This window comes from Aphis gossypii, chromosome 2 (assembly GCF_020184175.1).
Source record: "Aphis gossypii isolate Hap1 chromosome 2, ASM2018417v2, whole genome shotgun sequence".
NCBI lineage: Eukaryota > Metazoa > Arthropoda > Insecta > Hemiptera > Aphididae > Aphis > Aphis gossypii.
In genome coordinates, this window is record NC_065531.1 from 21,037,176 (window position 1) to 21,057,634 (window position 20,459).

At 26.6% G+C, this 20,459-nt stretch overlaps 1 protein-coding gene across 1 annotated transcript in view; it reads left to right on the forward strand.

Annotated features, from left to right (window-relative positions):
• The first annotated feature begins 3,663 nt into the window (after positions 1-3,663).
• LOC114128601 (uncharacterized) overlaps positions 3,664-20,459 on the forward strand; it is a 134,167-nt gene continuing 117,371 nt past the window's right edge. The window contains exon 1 of the mRNA XM_050200460.1: positions 3,664-4,294. Within this exon, the coding sequence (XP_050056417.1) occupies positions 4,020-4,294 (275 nt within the window). The 5' untranslated portion in view covers positions 3,664-4,019. The remainder of the gene's footprint in view (positions 4,295-20,459) is intronic.

The window sequence follows — 20,459 nt, forward strand, 5'->3', positions numbered from 1 at the left end:
ATGTTAAATAAAAGCAAATAATCAGAAAATGCTTAAGAAAATCATTTAACAGATTTTTTTTTTTTTTATGTATTAATAAATAAATATTATATTATATTTTAGTGAAATTTGGATTAATAGTATTGTTCTAAAGGTTATAGGTTATAGAGTTTTATATACCAATTATATTATTCACAGAGGACAACCCTCTCACCCACACAGAAATTCTTAAGAAGAATATATAACTATTTAAATTAATTATATTTTACTTAGAAATAGCAAATTTTCTATCATTATAAAATAAATGGTTTACTAATATCTTTGTTATATTATTTAATATAATTCCAGATGAAAAATATTAAATAATTCAAGTTAATAGTGAACAATATAATCTTTAGTGGATACATATGGGAATTTGGTATTTCTAAGAAATTGTCGTTTCCACTTATTACCAAAGCATTGCTTATTTCAGAGGTTTCCAAACTGTGGGTCAGAGTTATATTTTTAAATAATAATTTTTTTTAAACACGAGTTAAGAACAAAAGGTCATTGATATTATTGTAGTTTGACAAAATTAAAAATGGATAGTACCATACAAAGTTTTTGAACTTCTGGCTTATTTTATAAAGACATTTGTGAAGCATAATCTATTTAATTTATAAGTTTATGATATTTTTTGTTTAGTTCAGGTCGTCCAATTTATAAATTTAAAAATAATGAGGGACGGGGATCGTCAATCATCATAATCGCACGCTTTTAATAAAAGTTGACATTCAAATCAACACCACAGTTTTATTCATCGATTCAGCACAGTTTTCCCAAAATAAAACCGTTAAATACCACATACATTTATCTTAAATAAAAAATTATCGTTTAGAATCGCGTATCAGTTATCATATTTAATTAGAATCGCAAAATCATAAGTAATGAATTAATACAAATATATTTTAGAACACTAGAATGTACATGTATTTCAATATAATTTTTATCTAACCCTACATTATAAGTGTATAATACACTTAACACTTATAACTCAATATTTTATAGATACATTCTTAATATCTTGTCACATAAACAATAAAAAGTTGTATCGAGTACTTCAGTTATATTATAATTTACAATATTATATTATATAATATGTACCTAATATAATTATACTAGGCGCTAGTGTAAATAAAATGTAATTATAAGCCGCTCGTTTGCTAATTGATATCCTGAATTTATTTATTTAATTATGTAATGACTGATGAACTATTAATTCACTAATATATCACAAATCAAATCAAATCAAATCACTTTAACCAACTGTTTAGTATCCTACCAAACATGCTTGTTATCTTCGGTAGGCACTTGATATTTTTGAATTGTAAATGTAGTATGGTATAAATGTATAACAGATATAAAAATATAAAATATAATATAAAACTATTAATACTTAATCAGCTATTCGTTCAATGGGGGTTTTTTGTTCATTAACTGTGAATAACTGTGATAACTTACTACAGCAATATTTAAACACGTCGTTTAAAACGCGTTAGATTCGGAACGGATCGAGATGATAATTTGCTTCAATTTACCTTTCCTTAACGTCTTAAAAATATTCCTTATTTCAATATAGATATAGGTACTAAGCATTATTATGATGAATGTTGTGTGTAATAAAAGGCATGAGAAGTAACCTAATATTGTACAAAACAACCTTGTATAATACACAGTATAATGTCTAAAAAGTCCAAAAGTTAAGTACCTACCTAAGTATAATTTTTATTATTTTTTTTATTAATTTTGTTTCCAAGATTTATCAAAAATTGATTGCTTTGAATATCATAATTATATTAATATTTTGTGAAATAATTTTAGATTAAAATAATATTTCAGTATATTCAAATTTGTTAGATACCTATGTAAGATGTATAATTATATTTGAATATGCTTAAATATTCACTAAGTTTGAGATGTTTGAATTAGAATTAAGTAAGCTGCAATATATTGGACTATAGGACTATCAGAGAATAGTGACGGTTATAAAGAGGGGCGATCGGTGGGTTGCCTTCCCAATTGCATTGGAATTTGATTTTGTATATTTATGTATACTTTATATTATGTACATGAAAATGCTATGGGTGGGGAAAGGGATGGCTTTATTTTCATCCCCCTCTCCTAGAATATTATAATACTTAATAAATATAACCACCATTGAGAACTATACAAGAAGAAGTTTTGTGATTTCTTGTATAATTAGAGTACCGTCATAAAATAAAAGTAATTAACAACTCAGAAAATGATAATGCATACTGTATGTATTCATTTATTTTAATACTAAATTATAGTATAATAGTATACATAATTTTTAAGTATTATACAACTATGTGTGTCGACGATTTATTGTTTCGAAGCACGTGTAAGATATTCAATATAAAATGGGCTGTTGAAGAGTAGACTATAATAGCTTTTGAACTAACTTCCATAGGTAAAACTAGACATTTGTTTAAGGCTAGGCCAAAATATTTTGAAATGACCCCCTCCCTCGTCAAAAATATTCAAGTTATAATTTTTTGATGTTATTCTATAACTTACTTATCTTTATTCATACAATTAATACTCTGGGCTTTGTTTTTCGTAATAATAATTAATATACACATATACACATATAGGTGTAATAGTACATTTGTTTTATAATATATTTTATAATCATTACTGTCACAATATATGGAAGATTGCACTGAATTCAAACGAAAATATACCAATAATTATTAATGTCACTGCCTATACTTTCGATGGAAATGAAAATTAGGTTTGTTGATATAAACCACTGCTCTTTTAATTACTTTTGTAGTTTTGTTTATAATATATAATATCTTAAACAAAACCATATTATTGTAGAAATACTTCCATAATCAAACACAATACAACATATTGAAATAAATATAAATGAACAAATTAAATATAGAAATAAAAATACCAAATAATAATTTTAATTTGTTTATTTTGGTAAAATATTTTAAGTACCTATTTTTATTACTTATAATTTACTAGGTACATAATAATAATATCAAGTAGAAGAAGCTAATATTATATATACTATACTATTATTGTAAACAATGATAAAATAGATATTTATCGTTTTCGTCATTGTATTTCGAGAAAATATAACGACAAAAACGGTATGTGTTAGTTTTTGTATAAAATACATAATAATATAATTATAATATTATTACTTAGTGTACCCCCTCTGTATCATTTCTGAGGCCGATAATCTGTCGGAATTAGATCAGGTCATGGCGTGACCGACCTGGCCGTTGTTTCACTTTTGTCGCATCATAATGCGTTCGTAGATTTTACGGACGTCGGTGGGACTTAAATACTGTACAATATTGTTATGAACATAATATAATATTTATATTATTATAACTTATTAATATACTCGGGCGCTGCAAAACGTACCAGAATTCTCGATCGCTGATCGAAAATAATAATACTCATGAATATTATGGCGCGAGGACCCTGCACAAGGTCACCCATCGCCGATCCACTTCCCGTAACGGTCGCCAGATGGCATTTACGCCTTTTCTCTTTCCGCGAAGTGATTCGGCAGCGGCGGCGCGACGGGCTATGAACGTACCTACGCACCGCTCCGTCCCCTTTGGAATGGGACGCAGCGCGCGGCACGAGCTCAACAGTCGTTTCGCGCCCGACGTGCCGACCACACACGCGTTCGCCGAATCTTCCGTCGCACCGCAAAACCGAACGGATTTCGCGCCGCACACGAACCGTCTCCGATTCGACACTAATATCGTTTCCGGTCTATCCGTCGGTCGATTATCGCGGTGTTTCCGGCTTCCGAAATCCCCTCCCCGAAAATTCGTATTATTATTTGCTCGCGCGCGTTAAAAAAAAAAATAAAATAAATCTGACATCGTCTCGCCGCAGACGACGTTCGCTGTCCGTCGTCGCGTCGTTTGTACGAACGATCGGGGCCTAGCGCGGCAATAGGAACGGATCGACAGAGGTGCGCGCGGCCGCGACGAGCGTCGTCCACCATGCGTGCCGCCGCGCTGACCGCGGTCGCGGTGTTGGCCTGCTGCCGGCCGCCGATGCCGGCCGTCCGGGCCGCTTGCCTGCACACGGCCAGAGACCTGCAGGCCCAGGCCCGCGCGTCCGAGGTGGTGGTCAAGGCGCTGGCCATGCGCGTGTGGCCGGAACCCGACGGCCTGGTGGGCGGCCACTTTGCCGTCATGGCCGTTTACAAGGGCGCCAGGGCCGTGAAAAACGTGTTACGCGTCGGCGGCACCGACTTGTTCAACATGCACGACAAGTGAGCTTTTTTTTTTTTTATATACTTTCTATTAAGGTTCGATGTCGACAGTGACATTTTTTGTAATATCCATGACGCGAGTGTCTTTTTTGGATTTTAACCGAACAGTTATTTGCTTCGATCGCGATGATTAATTTTATAGACGACGAAAACTAACGGGATTTTGATTTTTTATAAAAGAATTATATTAGAATATTTTTTACGAAAAGTAAAACAGTGCAGGGTTAGTTTTAAAATAATCTCTACCTTTTATTATAATATTATGACGTATGCACGACACGTATATGATTTACGATCGTTTCGACGGTTTTAAAATATTATATTCCGATAACCGTAATAATTGTCAGCGTTTTAGTAAGCGCACACGCGATGAAAACAGATTACAATATGCATTTTTATTATTACATTTAAAACGCGAATGATTCGGTTTCGATGCTTTATTATTATTATTATTTTTTTTTTTTTACCAAAAAACACCTAAAGCCAAAAGCAGTGTTTGAGTTTGGTATAAAGAGTGTTTTTCACTGATGGGGACCGTTTTGTTTTTAAATTATGTAAAATTCGAGTGTGATGTGAAAAAATACAACGTACGGTATAGCATATATTATTATAGGGATAGAAAACCACATAGAAGCCGTGAAAAGCTCACTACTATCGCTTTTTTTTTTTTTTTTAGAAAATATAATGCTTTTTTGTTTTTTATTTTGCTTACGAACCCCTTATAATAATTTTATTACAATATTCTTCTATTCCCGTAAGTGTACGAATACCTGCACATAAAATAAAACCTGAACTTCAATGATAGAGCAATACGATTGGCGTAAAATTAATAGACTATCAAGACAGAAAATAACATAACTTGCATTATATCGACTAATATATTAAATAAATAATACAAAAGAATTACCATGTAATACTAGTTTTAAGAATATTTTTTCAAAACGTCTAATAAACGAATTATTGATTTTTACAATTAAACAATTTACAAATGATTAATGCGACTATTTTTGCATGTATTTGTGAAATTTATACATTATGATTGTCAGAGGAATTATTTATTCGTTTCACCCCGATAAAATGTGACACCAGACGGTTTAGAGAGAACAATTTTATTATAATAATATGTACTACGCACTATTTTTTTTTTTTTTGTATCTGCATCACAAAGTGTAATCACGTCATATTATAAATTATAACATAATATACTCAGCGTATAATTCTCCCATATTGAGTTGTAATTCTAGTGACTATTTATTCTGTGGTATCTTACTCGAATATGTAAAATGGTCATGTTCAGCAAACTCGTAATGTGTATAATACAACAATATTTACTATTTATGACCCTTATTGACCTAAATTACGAGCCAATACTAATGTGTGTACGTGAATTAAAATATCTCGGTATCCAAAAGTTCTATAAAGATAGTAATCAACTTTCTTGGTTATGATTATGGTGTAGATTTATGTTTAATAGTGTGTTTATTATATTATCAAATCAAAAAACAGTTAACAAAATTAGGCACTTACTACTATGATATTATTAAATGGCTGATTATTATAATATTATGGTTATTTTAAAATTCAAGTAGCCAATAATGAATAATGTGTATCAACATTTACTCATTACGTTAATAATTAAATTAATAATATTTTAAATGCTATACTGTATATTAATTAGTAATTATAGTGTATCTATGTATTATTTTTCTTTTACATTTCTTTTTCACAGTTTAAATCGTACTACTTATTTTTAATGCAAGCTACTTTTGTATTTTTATTTCCACGTATATCGTATTTAAGCTACTTATCAGTTTTATTATCTTTATATTGATGCTATATTTTTATCGGTAGTAATCTCGAAAAATCGTTTTAAATATTAAATATCATGATCATACATGGAAACTTTTAAAATAAATAAAGTAATAGCTAATAAAGTAGTAAATAGCTTATTAGCTACTTATTGAGTAGGTACAATATCATGATACGTATCTTATACGTAGTGTATAAATAAATACACATTTCACTCTAATTACAAGATCTAAATTGTATCCTACTATCATTTTAATACAAATCAATCAATACTTGTGTAAATTAAATAATTAGTGTACCTAATTTTAGTGTTTTATAAAAAATAAATATATTATATTTGTTTTTATATTTTATACTAAAATAATATTTCAAACTATTTAATTTTTACTTTTTAATAAAAATAATTAAATTTTTATCAATATATTATAAGTTGTTTTTTTTTTTTTTTTTGAATAGTATCATTAATAATTCATTACAAATCTATACTATAACTACTATGAATTACAGTCACACATTTACTTTATTTTAAATTGTAATAATTATATGATACACACGTATTACATTAGGTTTTTTCTACTATTTCAAACAAATAACTATAGTAGCCACCAGTTGTGGGGGGGGCGTGTTATGGGGTTCCCCCCCCCAAAAAAACCAAAATCTTTAATATAGTGGTTAGAACAAAATAAAAATGACTTACTAATAACTTGTAATTTGTATCAAAAATATATTTTACCCCTCCCCCCCAGAAAAAAATCGTGTCTACGCCACTAGTAGCCACATAAAAGTTAGTTCATATACCTAATTAAATTATTTTCAACATAGAAGTTTTTAATGTATTATATATGAATGCTGAATGCATTGTTTATTAATAATGGTACAGGTACACTGACAAATTTAATTTTATTAACTATTTAATGTTATGTACTTTCTTAATTAATGTTTTTCAACGTTACATTATGACTTATATTGAAAAGTTTTGTTAAAATAATTATGGTAATTTTATTGAAGTAAAATTAGTGTTTTCTTTATTATTTTTTAAAATAATTACACTTTTATACTGGATACTGATGTATTATTAATATTGTAAATTTAAAAAAACCTTGTTCTCCAGAAATAGTGTACAGGTTGTACGGGAGGTTTCGAATGTAACTCGTTGTAGAGTAGTAATGTTATGTTGTGTTCGATTTGAATTTAATAATAGATTATTGTTTATTCGTTTATGAAGAAGTGATTAATAATTAAATATATGGGCATATCGACATATATTAATTCTATTATAAATGAGGATAGTGTATGTTATTTATTGTTACTATTATTTTCTGAATTAGGTGAATTAATTTTTCCAATATATCCTGTAAAACAGCATAATAAAATCATAAAACTGCATACAGCTTATAATATTTATAAGCAATAATAATATGGTTAAAAAATCGAGGGTAGGGAAGAGAACAAGGAATATAAATCAACACATATTAAAATTATAGGGATTTTACCGATAAGAATAAGTTAGATAGTATATTAAAAAAAAAATTGTATTTTATTATTTATTTATTTGTTTATTGATTGGTGAAGAAAAAGGTAGCTTTAAAAAGTTATACACGTCTATTACGACGAATAGCAAAATTGGACATATAGTATACCACAATATAAATAGATTAGAATTAGCCATAATATTATTAAATTTTAATAAGTACAAAAATATTAGAAAATAATAACATACGTACCTGATGGTAAACATTTTCAAATCACAATGATTTATATTTTATGAATAACAATAAAATAATTTAAATTGACTGAGAAAGAAAAAATTTAAAAAATTTTCAGAAAAGAACACGTTATGGTATATTATTGTATTACATTTTAAAGTGATTTAATTAACAAATAAAAATGTTATCAATAAAAAAAAAAATAGAGTGTGAGTCAGTACTCTCTACGGAAGTAAAACTTCTTTTGTGACAGAAAAAAAAATTGACTTTTATTTTTTAATGTAAATCAATCAACACGCACATAAATACTGTCACTACGGAATCTCACTTAAAAAAGTATCACTAGTCACTGCATTACGTTAGAGTCGTTAGACCACATTAGACACTCACGAATATAATATATTATATCGAATTTACCAATGAAAAGGGAAATAACTCAAATTTTATAATAATTGTTCACTTCATGATGAAATACGGTAACGGAATTTTATCTTCTATGAAAACGGCAGTAATTTTACTATCCCAGAGAGGTTAGAAATCATAATGTTTATAATCTCTCATGATAATGTTCCCGACGAAAAAGACTTACCTTAAGTTACTTCTGTTTTTAAATCAACATTCCCCGAGTTAATGAAGTAACTCATTTTTGTATTTTTAATAATAATAATTTATTGTTAATTTTAATACTTATTTTATTTATAGTTTTTAATGATAGCAATAATTATAGTAGGTATTGTAGTTGTCTTTGCAATAATAAAAATAATACCTAATACGAATCATAATCTTATGAAACTCTCGATTGTTTTTACGTGTTTATTACAATATTGTTAATTATTATACTATTTTCGTTATTAAAATTGTTTGCTGTTGCTTGCTGAACTTAACATTTAAGGAAAAACCAATAGTATTAACAGTCATGGCGAATAAAAAAGTAAGTTATTTGATTTTATAATACATATTATTATTGTATAAACACTAGACTGAAATAAAAATGATCGGAAACAGCAGTGAAATAGTGAATAGTAGCAACAAATAATTATTTACTGATAGGTAATGATATTAATATAATTACATTATTTGCTCTGTCGCGCTTATACCAACGCTTGCAGTGCAGCGTCACGATTTCTCCCACCATGTCATTGCAGTCTAGGTAGTCTAGATTTTCAGGCGTTCCCTCACAAGAAGTTTCACTTCAAAAATAGATAGAAAATGGAAATCTTTAAAATTATTTATAAATAACATATAGTAAGACTAAATATCAAATTCATTGTACATAGAAAATAATAATATTTTACATGTTTGGAAAACATTTGAAGTCTGGTGTTGTTTAATGGTTATTTATTTTAAAAGTTTTCTGTGCCTAAACGTGATCACAAAAACAAGACACTCTTAATTGTATTTATATAAATATTGTACAATATATATTAGGTATATTCTGTAAACGTAATAAAGTGTATTACCACGCTTATATTTTAGACAAAATTTTCATATTCATCATAAAAATATTTTTTAAAACAACCATCATAATAAGCTCTTAAAACATCGTAGTTTGTGTATTGAACTCAATCAAAACTAATTTCGATGGTACAAAACACAGTGCTATTTATACTCATATTATTGAATTTCAATGTTTGACCAAAATGTAATCTTAAATGTCAAACATCATTAACGAGAAGTCATAATTAATATATTAAACGATCTACTGATAAAAGGTTAAGAGAGCTTTTAAGCTTATTTAAATGTGTGCTCGTTTATATAGAATACGGTTAGAAACCAGTACCTACGTTTGTATCATATGTGTTTTTGTAAAATATTGTCAGATTTATCTTAGTACAATATTATCTTACAGATATTATTAAATAATAAACATTATATTAGTAAACCAATTTAATAACATGTTATTCTGAATGACTTTATCCCTGACTTTATTACCTTATAACATGTTGTGTAGACACACGTGTTATTTATACATCAATATACGATTTATATGATATATTTTTGGTTGTACTTAATGAGTTAAACAACAAAAAGCTGTTTTAATTAATTTTGGAAATTAGCTTAAATCTTAAAATCTGAATAAGTAATAAGTAAGTAATAAGTAATCTTTTATTATGTAAATAATATTATAATATGTTTCTGTACTTTTCAACATTAGGTAGGTACCTGTTTTATTAACAATAAATAAATAATTTATTTCTATCATTTGAAGTTTTGGCATTAATTTTATGGTATGTTTAATTAACATGACAAGTTTAATGCAACATTGTTAAATGATATGTACAAAATCACTTACAAAAGTAAATTTATTCTACAAAATCATAAATATTTTTTTTTGCGTTCCATTTGAGAAAATAGATGTTTTTGTTTTTTTAGCATATGCATGCGTACATAGTTTGCAAGGTGTGCCGTAATACACCCAGAGGCCTGTGAATTTTTGTACAACTTTAATTAATTTGAGGACTTTGTTTAATGTTTAAGCTACAAATAGTAAAAATGCTAATGTATAAGTATGGGGTATGAATAACTTAAGGTATATAAAGTATATCAGTATATAAATCAATCGCAGTTACCACTAACCGTGCTATGACTTATCACACTGCCGTTCCAAAGAACGAACTCTATCACGGTTGCAGAACATTGCTAATAGAGAAATATATAGGCTCTAGATATATATTTTATTCTTCATGGAATACCCCATATTAAATTCAAGCACACGTCTATAGTATTTTCAGATAATTATACTTAGTTTTTCTATAGTTCTAATATTTTTGATTATGAAATAAATATTAATTTTGTTCCCATGGTTGAAAATATTTATGCTTAAGAGCATTAAAAATAGTTAACACACGCCTAATTTAAGAAACATATATGTTTAACATAGTAAATGTTTAGAAATATTTTAACTATACACAAGATATTGTTTCAAATATTTTTATTTTTTTAAAATAATATACATATTATACAGATGAAAAACGTTTAAGGCTTAATATTGATAACTTAAGTTACTTTTCAAAAAATTTTAACTCAATTAAGCTATTTTTTTTTTTAAACAAAATTAGTTTTTTAGTAATATAATTAAATTGATTATACTAAATGTAATTATGTAGTATGTAACATTTTATATGAAAGAAAAATAAATAAATAAATACATGAAACTTAAAATTAAACTATAATTATTTTAAAATTCTATATAAGAACTGAAAACTACTGTAACTTTATTATCTCAACCATGGTAATTACAGTTTACAATTACTAACACTATATTATAATATGTATAAGAAACAATGATGCAGAGGTTTTTCACATGTATCTGCATTGCAGTACAAAATCTGGTCCAGTATACACCTTATTTCTGGTAATCTGTATTTAAGCCAGTGACAATGTTCAGTCAATTGTATTTATACACACTAATTAAAAGCTGTTGATTTTTAATCAAGCTTAATTTTTAAACGCAATAAAAATGTATGCAATTGAAATCAATGTTAGTTACTCATAACAACTTTTTTCACTTTACAAATATCTCAGCACACAATGTATTAAATCGTATAATATTGAATGATTACAATTTACAAGTGAAAAATATCAGATAATAAATTAAATAATTTTGAAGTGTTTAATGTCGAAATAAAATGGTAAAACATTTTTTAAATTCAGCTAAAAAGATTATTTTTTAATCAGATAAATTTAAATAATATTAAAGTATAATGTCAAGTAAAAATTCTGGAAGTAACTATAGTTTTTATATTTTAACAATTGAATTTAAGAGGTTTTTGAGATTTACTAATTATTATTTATATGGCATTATATTATCTAGATTGCATAATTCTATTTTAATAATTCATTTTAACAGAAGAAATATGCTTTATTATTGATAGTAATTGTTTCTTTTTATTTACATTAATTTATGCTTTTATTTAAATTGGATATAAATTGGTGAAAAATTAGGTTAACTTATTGTACATAAAATATTAATTATGTTTACGTAAAATACTGAATAATAGACCGTATAACTCAGAATTGTTTTTCATATAACTATATGTAATGATATATAATTGAAATAAAATCACTCTACTATTGTACCTCCCTCCACTTAGCAGTATACTCAAAGTCGAAAAGACATCTATAATTTGATTTGATACAAAACACATTTTACATGTGGACTTGCATGAAGAGAGTAAGAGACTATCTAAGAAAGACACTTCGATTTTATAGATTTAATATTGTATTATAATATCATTAATTAATATATTATATTTATTTACATACTTACAATATGGTTATTTTATTTTTAATAATATTTTATGTTCTTCTAACCTAACATTTTGTTTTATTTCTAACATTTTGATTTAAAAAATTATTAGTATCACTAATTAAATTTAAATTAACTAAATATTTACTTACATATTTAGTGTAAATATTAACAGTTTTATATCTAACTACAGTCTAAATTTATTTAAAATATTATTAAGGTACGTTATATAGCTGCATTGTATTGATATGTAGCGTGCAGGTTAATAAATATATTGTTATTGGTTTAAACTTTTTGTGACAGTTGAAATGTTCAAAAAGTTTCATAAAACACGTTCGTATTATTTGAAATTAAACACAGATTAGATAAGTTTTCAATTTTACTTGTACTTATAGAAAATACGTGTAAAAAAAATTTCGAGTAATTGTGAAGAAAGGTGAAAAAAACAGTAATCATGAACTTTGTCTGTGACTTTTAAATTGTAATATGATGTCTGTGATTAGGTATTTGATGAGGGATTGGGGTTTTTATCTAATCTTATACTTTATCTATCTTGTTCAATTATTTCGTACGTTTTTTACTATAATGCCAAAATCTTATTACAACAAATACGCTAGACAGTTCAACCTTCTATTTTATTTTTCTAGTTTAATATAATAAACAATAACAATATTTAATAAGAATAAAATAAAAATTGTCAATATCAATGACCTAATATAATAATTGTTTTAATATTTAAAGATTAAATAAATAATAAAAAATAATTTAAGTATATAACCACGAAAACAAATATCTGCTATTGTCATATGACAACAATATTTATACTTGCGAAGAAATTGAATTGACTGCACTGTAATGATATGTTGACATAGTATTGTACTAAACAGTTTAAAAGAATATAATAAATAAACAACGGTCAAGTTGTCGCGCGCAGATAGCGATTCCTTTAATAAATATAAATATAATAATATAAATCTTTCATCAACTATGAGAGCGACGAAGGTTAAGTAGAGACTCATACGCATTTGTGACCATTGAACACAATGCGTGTGACCTACTCTCGTGTGCCACCAGTGACAGGGGGTGGCTGCCATCAAGGATAAAGCTAGTTTCTTGGGAACGCTGCTGAGGCCTTTGACGAAGCTGACAGTCACTCTGGCCAACTTGACCGTGCCGTCGTTTTCATCCAATGCATGTGCATCAGCCATATTGATCACACCGGATCTTACGAGCGACTACTGGGCCTAACGAAATATATCAGTGTTCTATTTATTTGGATTTGAGCGTTTAAAGCTTTTTAGTTTGAGTTACCTCATTAAACTATTCCATACAGTTGCGACTAGATAAATATTAGCATTATATAATTTATATATCAATTTTATATTACGATGTACTTGATCATATTATCGAATACATAACTTTGAGAGCTCTTCTACGATCAGGAGGAACTAAAAAGGTAATAACAGGGAACGTTTTTTGTATTTGGTAGGTATTATATTTTCCAACGCTTATAAGTGTAGGCAAGAGTCCCACAGATCTAGTTATTTATACATAGGCTCATGACCTAGTATATATGCTCTAACACATATCGCAAATTTTGTATTATGTTTTATTTTAATTTAGTTTTTACTTTATTACAATACTTAGCTGTAAAGCTCGAAAACGTTCATATTTTAACGGATTTAGTCATTGTCATATTTTGTCGTTTATTTATATTTTATCACATGGTTAATATTGTTGGTATGGCTTTCAACTAACATATAATCTTCATTCATGTTTTGATGTCCGTTGTGAATTTATAGCTTGATATGGATAGGACAACGTCCAGTAAAGCGATCTCAGTGATTACTTTATATTTATGAAGTTCTTCTCTTCGGTTTACATCAACATTAAACGGAAAAATTGGAATATTCCTATACTCCTATAACTATTCTAACAAGTATTGAAAATGTTTAGGTCTCAATAAAAGATACTTTAGGGAGGGACATAATTGAAGTGGTTAAAATAGTAGATATACTATATATATAATAGATTGAGTTTTATTTTACATATATTAATAATATGTTAAGTCAAGAAGAGTACAATTTATTTTAATCCATTTGTTATTATTTTTAATGGATTTTCAGACTCATTTTATTATTTTTCTAATAATGTTATAAATTATCACATAAACGTATTTTTTTTATAAGACAATGCATGCATTAAACAATAATAATAAAAATAAATGAATGATAATAGTCAACTTGGATGAAAATTCATAAAATGCCATAAGGGCATTCTACTAAACTACACTCATATTATGGATAACTTAAACAAACTTATAATACTTATAGTTGATAAAAAAAAAAAAATCTTTGAACTTTGAACAACAACACGAGTTTCTTTCATAAAACAAATATGGGTTTGTGTGGTAATACAAAGGATAAGTAAAATGCACATTCATAAATGGCATTATTATTATTTACCTAGTTAACTTAACCTAACTATTAACGTAACATAACTTTTATTTAAACTATTGTTCACCTTGTAAAATCTACAACTCCATAGTTTTGTACTCTTTGAATTTACTTTAGTAAATGTAAAAATGTAAAATAGGATTAGGTTTAGAATCACCAAGTTTTGTATTAATGTATTCATAATTAAAATATTATATTTTTCAATTTATTCGAAGTAAGATACGCACAAATAAATTTATTTATTCTTTATTTTTTCCTGCAAAATTCGAATATTTAATTTTTTTTAGTTCATATTAATTGTTTTACATTATGCTTATTTTAGTTTAATTTAGCTTTTCGTTATAATTTGTTATCAATTTGTTACAAAGTATACTGCACAAAAATTATATTATACAGAATATTTTCTAGGTATTATATTAATTAATACAATGTATTATTAATGTTTTTTTTTTAATAATATACTATGTACGAGTGATATAAATCAATCAAAATATAAACAGATTTTTTTTTTTAATACGTTCATGGCCACATGTCACGTATATGAGGCATGAGTGTATGTTCAGATAGACCGATGTCACGAATACTTGACACAGTCAATATTATGTTTAAGTAGGATTCATTTACTCCGGTTTATTTTAACAAATATTATTTTATTTTGGTTTATTTATACGTTATTCGAGTATAATATTTGATAAATGCATAATAAAATATATTACTTTGAAATATAATAAGTTCATGCTTGGAGTATTTATCCAATATGTATTGAGTGTTGGGGTAAGTTGACTCCTTTAAACATTTTAATCATTTTAAATGCATAAACATAATTTTAATATCGTTGTGTATGTATACAGAAATTTACTAGGTAACGTGAATCATAAATATTATTGAATAATTAGAATAATATTTAATTAAATAACAGCAGGTAGTTGAAAATTATATATTATGTAAATTTTATATAAATATTTTTGAATGGATACTAATTGTCCACCTCTGAATGCTCAATTGTATTTGAGTATTAAATCCATTTTGATATTGTAACCGTATAATCTGACTTGATCCATTTGAGATCATCGATCATCGTGATAATACATTTTCATTCTGCAATATAAATCAATGATCTGCTATTACGTCATCTTAGGTCAATGTAGTAATTTCCATTTGGCTAAACAATAACGACCTTTATAATTCTTTGTTTTTCACGTGAATGGTGCGCATTTGTCGATAGACAAGTAATTGGATAGGACACGTAAGGTATAAAACTCAAATCTCGTTTCAGATAAAATAAATCTATGAAAAATGTTTTATACACAACATCTTTCCGAATTCTGTTGTACTCAAATAGATAAAAACGTCGCTTTCAGAATTGTTACGTATTATTGGTTTTCTGATAAAACTGTGTAGACGCATACCTAAAGTTATCTTTAGTCTATACCAAACAAAAACCTCAAATGCAAGAAAAAAATATTTAGAGTAAACATTTTTCTTAAGTGGTTTTTTTTCATTTAAGACCGTGAATTAAATATTCGTTAACTGATTCTATAAATAATTTTAAAAGTACCTACACACTAAAACTAGTGTTTTACTATTGATGAGTAATTGTTATAAATTTGGTATTTATTCTATATTAGACATTTAAATAATAATTATTGAAACTTTATAAACACTCATAATAATTTAATAATTGAAATTGTAGGTGCAATAAATAATGCACACGATAATATTTATGTGCTAAAAATTTGTATTTATTAGTAACAACTATTTATCAACTAAAAAAAATATATTCCAATGATTATTTTATTATTTTAAAACACACTTATTATTATTATTGTTTATATTAAATTAGAAGTAGCTGATATTTTTAAATGATTCTATCAAAAACAAGGATGTATGTATTTTTTTTTTTATAGATTATAGTTGCAAAAAGTATTACAATTGTACTTTTATTTTTAGATTACTGTATGAAATTTTGATGATGATAGTAATATTATTCAAATAATTATTGTTTCTAAGGAAACTGCATTGTATTCGTTGTTTAAGTTTATATAATGGATGCGGCTAATTATTATTCGTTGAAATTCCTAACAATGAAATAGGGTCGGTGGACTAATGTTGACCAAAATTATGGTTTGTGTTCAATTTTTCCATTTTGCCATAAAATATGTATAATATATTTATTTATTTTTAAATGTTTTAATCGTAATAAGTTGATGGGGCGGTGGTGAGTAACGTCCTGTCGTAAAATGTTCACCACGGTAAAACCGAGGTCATAATGCAAACAGTTGCTATGACTCTTTAATATTCCGTGGCGTTGTCAGTGATAAGTACGCGTTTCTCATGTAAAATAGTCTCCATTTCTTTTTCTTTCGTTCTATCTTTTCATTCGTTTTGCCAAATAAACACCGCAGAGTATATTATTATATTATTAGAGAGATATTATTATTATATTTAGCCCACGTTTTATATTTTTCTAACTATATATGCATATTAAACTACATTACACGTTAAAATTTACATGCATATAGATGTATAATATATATAACAAAACATGGCATATAAAAATACAATAATAACTATGAAAATAATGTATGATTAAAACTAAAATAAGCATAATTTATTTATTCTTTTTGACGTTGTACGAACATAACAATAATAAAAAAAAACATACTAATATTATTATTATCTATATAAAAGTTAGTTTGTATTACTTTTGCCTATACATAACGCCGTTATAGTTTTATTGTGACATTGACATTTTTAATTTCCTTTCCATCATCTTATAATAGATTTCAAAACAAATTATTGTAACATTTTTTATGTGCTTAATGTCTAAACTGTTGATTTTAATATTTTAGAATATAATCTATCTTGACAATGGTATTTAGAGTGAAAAAATACCAGAAAGTGGGAAAGAAAAAATATATAGTGTTTCAATATATGGTTGTTGAAACATAACAGATAACACTGTAATAGGACTTTTATACATTGGATAAAATTGATAAGTTTTAATAAATGGAATATCATCACAATTTTTATATTTTACAAAAATCTTTGTTCTGTTCTAAATAATATTTTTTTTTTAAATTAAATCCTCTAAAACTATTGTTTCTATTTTTTTTAAGTACTTACAGATTAATTTTAAAATCATTATAAATAAATCAGTTACATTTTTAAACTGTAAGTCTGTAAGTAAAAATAGATTTTGTTTATTGTTTTAGCGTTGCAATCAAGTTTTTAATAGGTCGTGAGTATGGTTGTCTTTACATTCCTAAACACCTAATTGCATAAAAGCTTTGATTTTTTTTTTATTATGAATAAGTTGTTGCAGTTATTTATAAATAACATAGGCTTATTATATATATATTAAATGAAAAACTACAATTATTGAACCATGTATACTGCAGATGAAAATGATACTGGATGATTATAATTTTTAAGTCATGATTAGTCATGTACGAAAGAAAAATTAGAACTTGCAGTGAGATTGAGTAACAATGAGCTCAATGAAGACAAACATTTATAATGTACTTATCTATTTTGCACACGCAGATAACATAATATTATGTAGTGAGATAAAAAAAAATTCAACAATCTCATTATCGAGACAGTATTTTACTTTTATTTATGTGTATTACAAACCCGACAAAGTGTATCCAAAAATGCATTTAGTTTACATGTTATATATTATTATATAGTTCAAAAGAGAGAATGTAAGGGAAAGGAGAAACTTCCCTGTATGTTATGTTTTTTTATACACCCTCACATGAATCTTGAATAAATGAACCGTAATAGAGTTAATGTGGCCTACTATACAACCTTGGCATCTGTAGCGTGTAACAATTTACTATCAGCAATAGTTAACCTTCGGTCATTGATAACAGATATATGTTAGTGTTAGGCTAGGAATATTAATACACCGAAGATTGATCAGCTGTTATTTTAATGTAAAAATATTAAAATTCCATATTAATTTATTTCCCTAATTATTTAGTTGTATCGATTACTATTAAGCTATAATAACTATTGAGATTTTTTAATTCGAGAATAGAGTTTATTTTGTTGATAGTTTTAAAATATTATTGAACGTAGTTTTGGCATAACTTGGTGACACTAGTACCAATAACTTTTTAAAAATAGCAACAGCTAATTTTAAAACATATTATATCTTCTAGAATTGAGTTATTGAAATTGGTACAAACCAGTTAATTTATTAATAAATAATAATATATTAAAAAAAAAAATAAAAAAATAGTATACCTAATAAATACACAAATTTACGTGATCAAATAATTTCAATACGTATCTACATTTTTTAATAATCAATATGTTGGTATTCTTGTAGCATATTTATTACTTTATCTTTTGTTCGAACGATTAATTACATTTTATTAAGTTAGAAAGTCATTCATTATACTCGTAATATATAAGCATGTATGCATTTTTTTGGTAAACAAGTAAAAATAAGTAACTGATCTGTTGAACGAGTGTGCATTGAGTAAGCCACTGCAATGTATGTATTGTATGTATTTAAAGTTATATATTGCTTTAAATTTAAATTTAATGATAAATCATTGCGAAGGTATGTAAAACGATTATATGCAAAAAAAAGTTTTTTATTCTCTATAACTAAACATTTTTTCCTGGTAATATGTTTTTGTTTAATTTATTTATTTTAGTACCTATTCATTTTTTTTTTAGATTTTACGAGCCATCCAGACTGTTTGTTCTTAAAACTAATTCACTTCGTATTTTTTGTGCATAAGTTAGGTTCAAATTTCTACTCGAATCTGGTTTTAACTTCTCCAGGTCTTTCATCCCTTCATATCAGGCCTTGAATACTTGAACGTCTTAGAAGTCTTCATCGATTTATTTGTTTTACCATTACCATTTTAATAAGAAAGTCATCTGTTCTCCATGCATGACCTGCCCAAGTCAATCTTGATAAAATATTACTAATTACTATGTATTTTTTGGTGTACATATTTTTTAGTTATTTATTTGGTCTCTTTCATAGTTTTGCTCGCTATCGTCAAAGTCCGATCATAAATTTTCCTTAAAATTGTTCTCTCAATGACGAGTAGTTTATTGTAGTCATCTTTGCTTTCTGTGGCCAATTATTGTTGCAGCAATTCGAGAAAATTGGTTTTAAGTTCTGTGTAAGTTTTTTTATAGTCTTCCGGCCGTTCCGGGACAATATTTTGGGTTCAAATAATGCATCTATAGCAAAATACGATTTATTAGCAGACTTTAGTGCTTTAGGCGTAGTTTTATCTCTTCATGCATACTATTTGTATTATTTACACTAACCCTTAGATACTTAAAAAAGTTAACTTGTTTAAAGGAAAGACCGTCAATTTTTAAGGATATCGTGTTCTCTTCGCTTTTAATCCTCCTCGTCAGATAAATGTGTTTGTTTTTTTCTTTGTTAGCTGAGAGCCCCATTCGTTTACTAGCATTTATTAGACCAACTAGAGTCCGAGTTACATCTTGTCTAGTAATTCCAAAGAGAATAAGATCATTTGTATAAGCTATGAAGTATATCCTTCATTCACTTCCATCTTTTGTCCTTTAAGTAAACTCATAATTATTTTTTTCAACACAAAGTTAAATAACATCGACGAGAGAACGTCTCCTTTTTATAAAGATATTTCATTTTTATAAACTAAATGTTCTGACATTTATCCCATTACCTGGATAACACTTAGGTAGTATTATTGTACATTTTAATAAATTTCACATTTATTTTCAGGAATTTTGAATTTTTTTAATACAGTTCATAATACAAATTTGAAAATTTTCCACCCACCTTACCTCACTATCCTTATTAGTAATACATTAAACTATTAAAGCAAAATTTGAGCGAATTACTATTTCATTTTAAGGTAATGATAGACCTATACAAAAAAAAGAATAATACATATATTATTTATAATTGCATACAATAATAA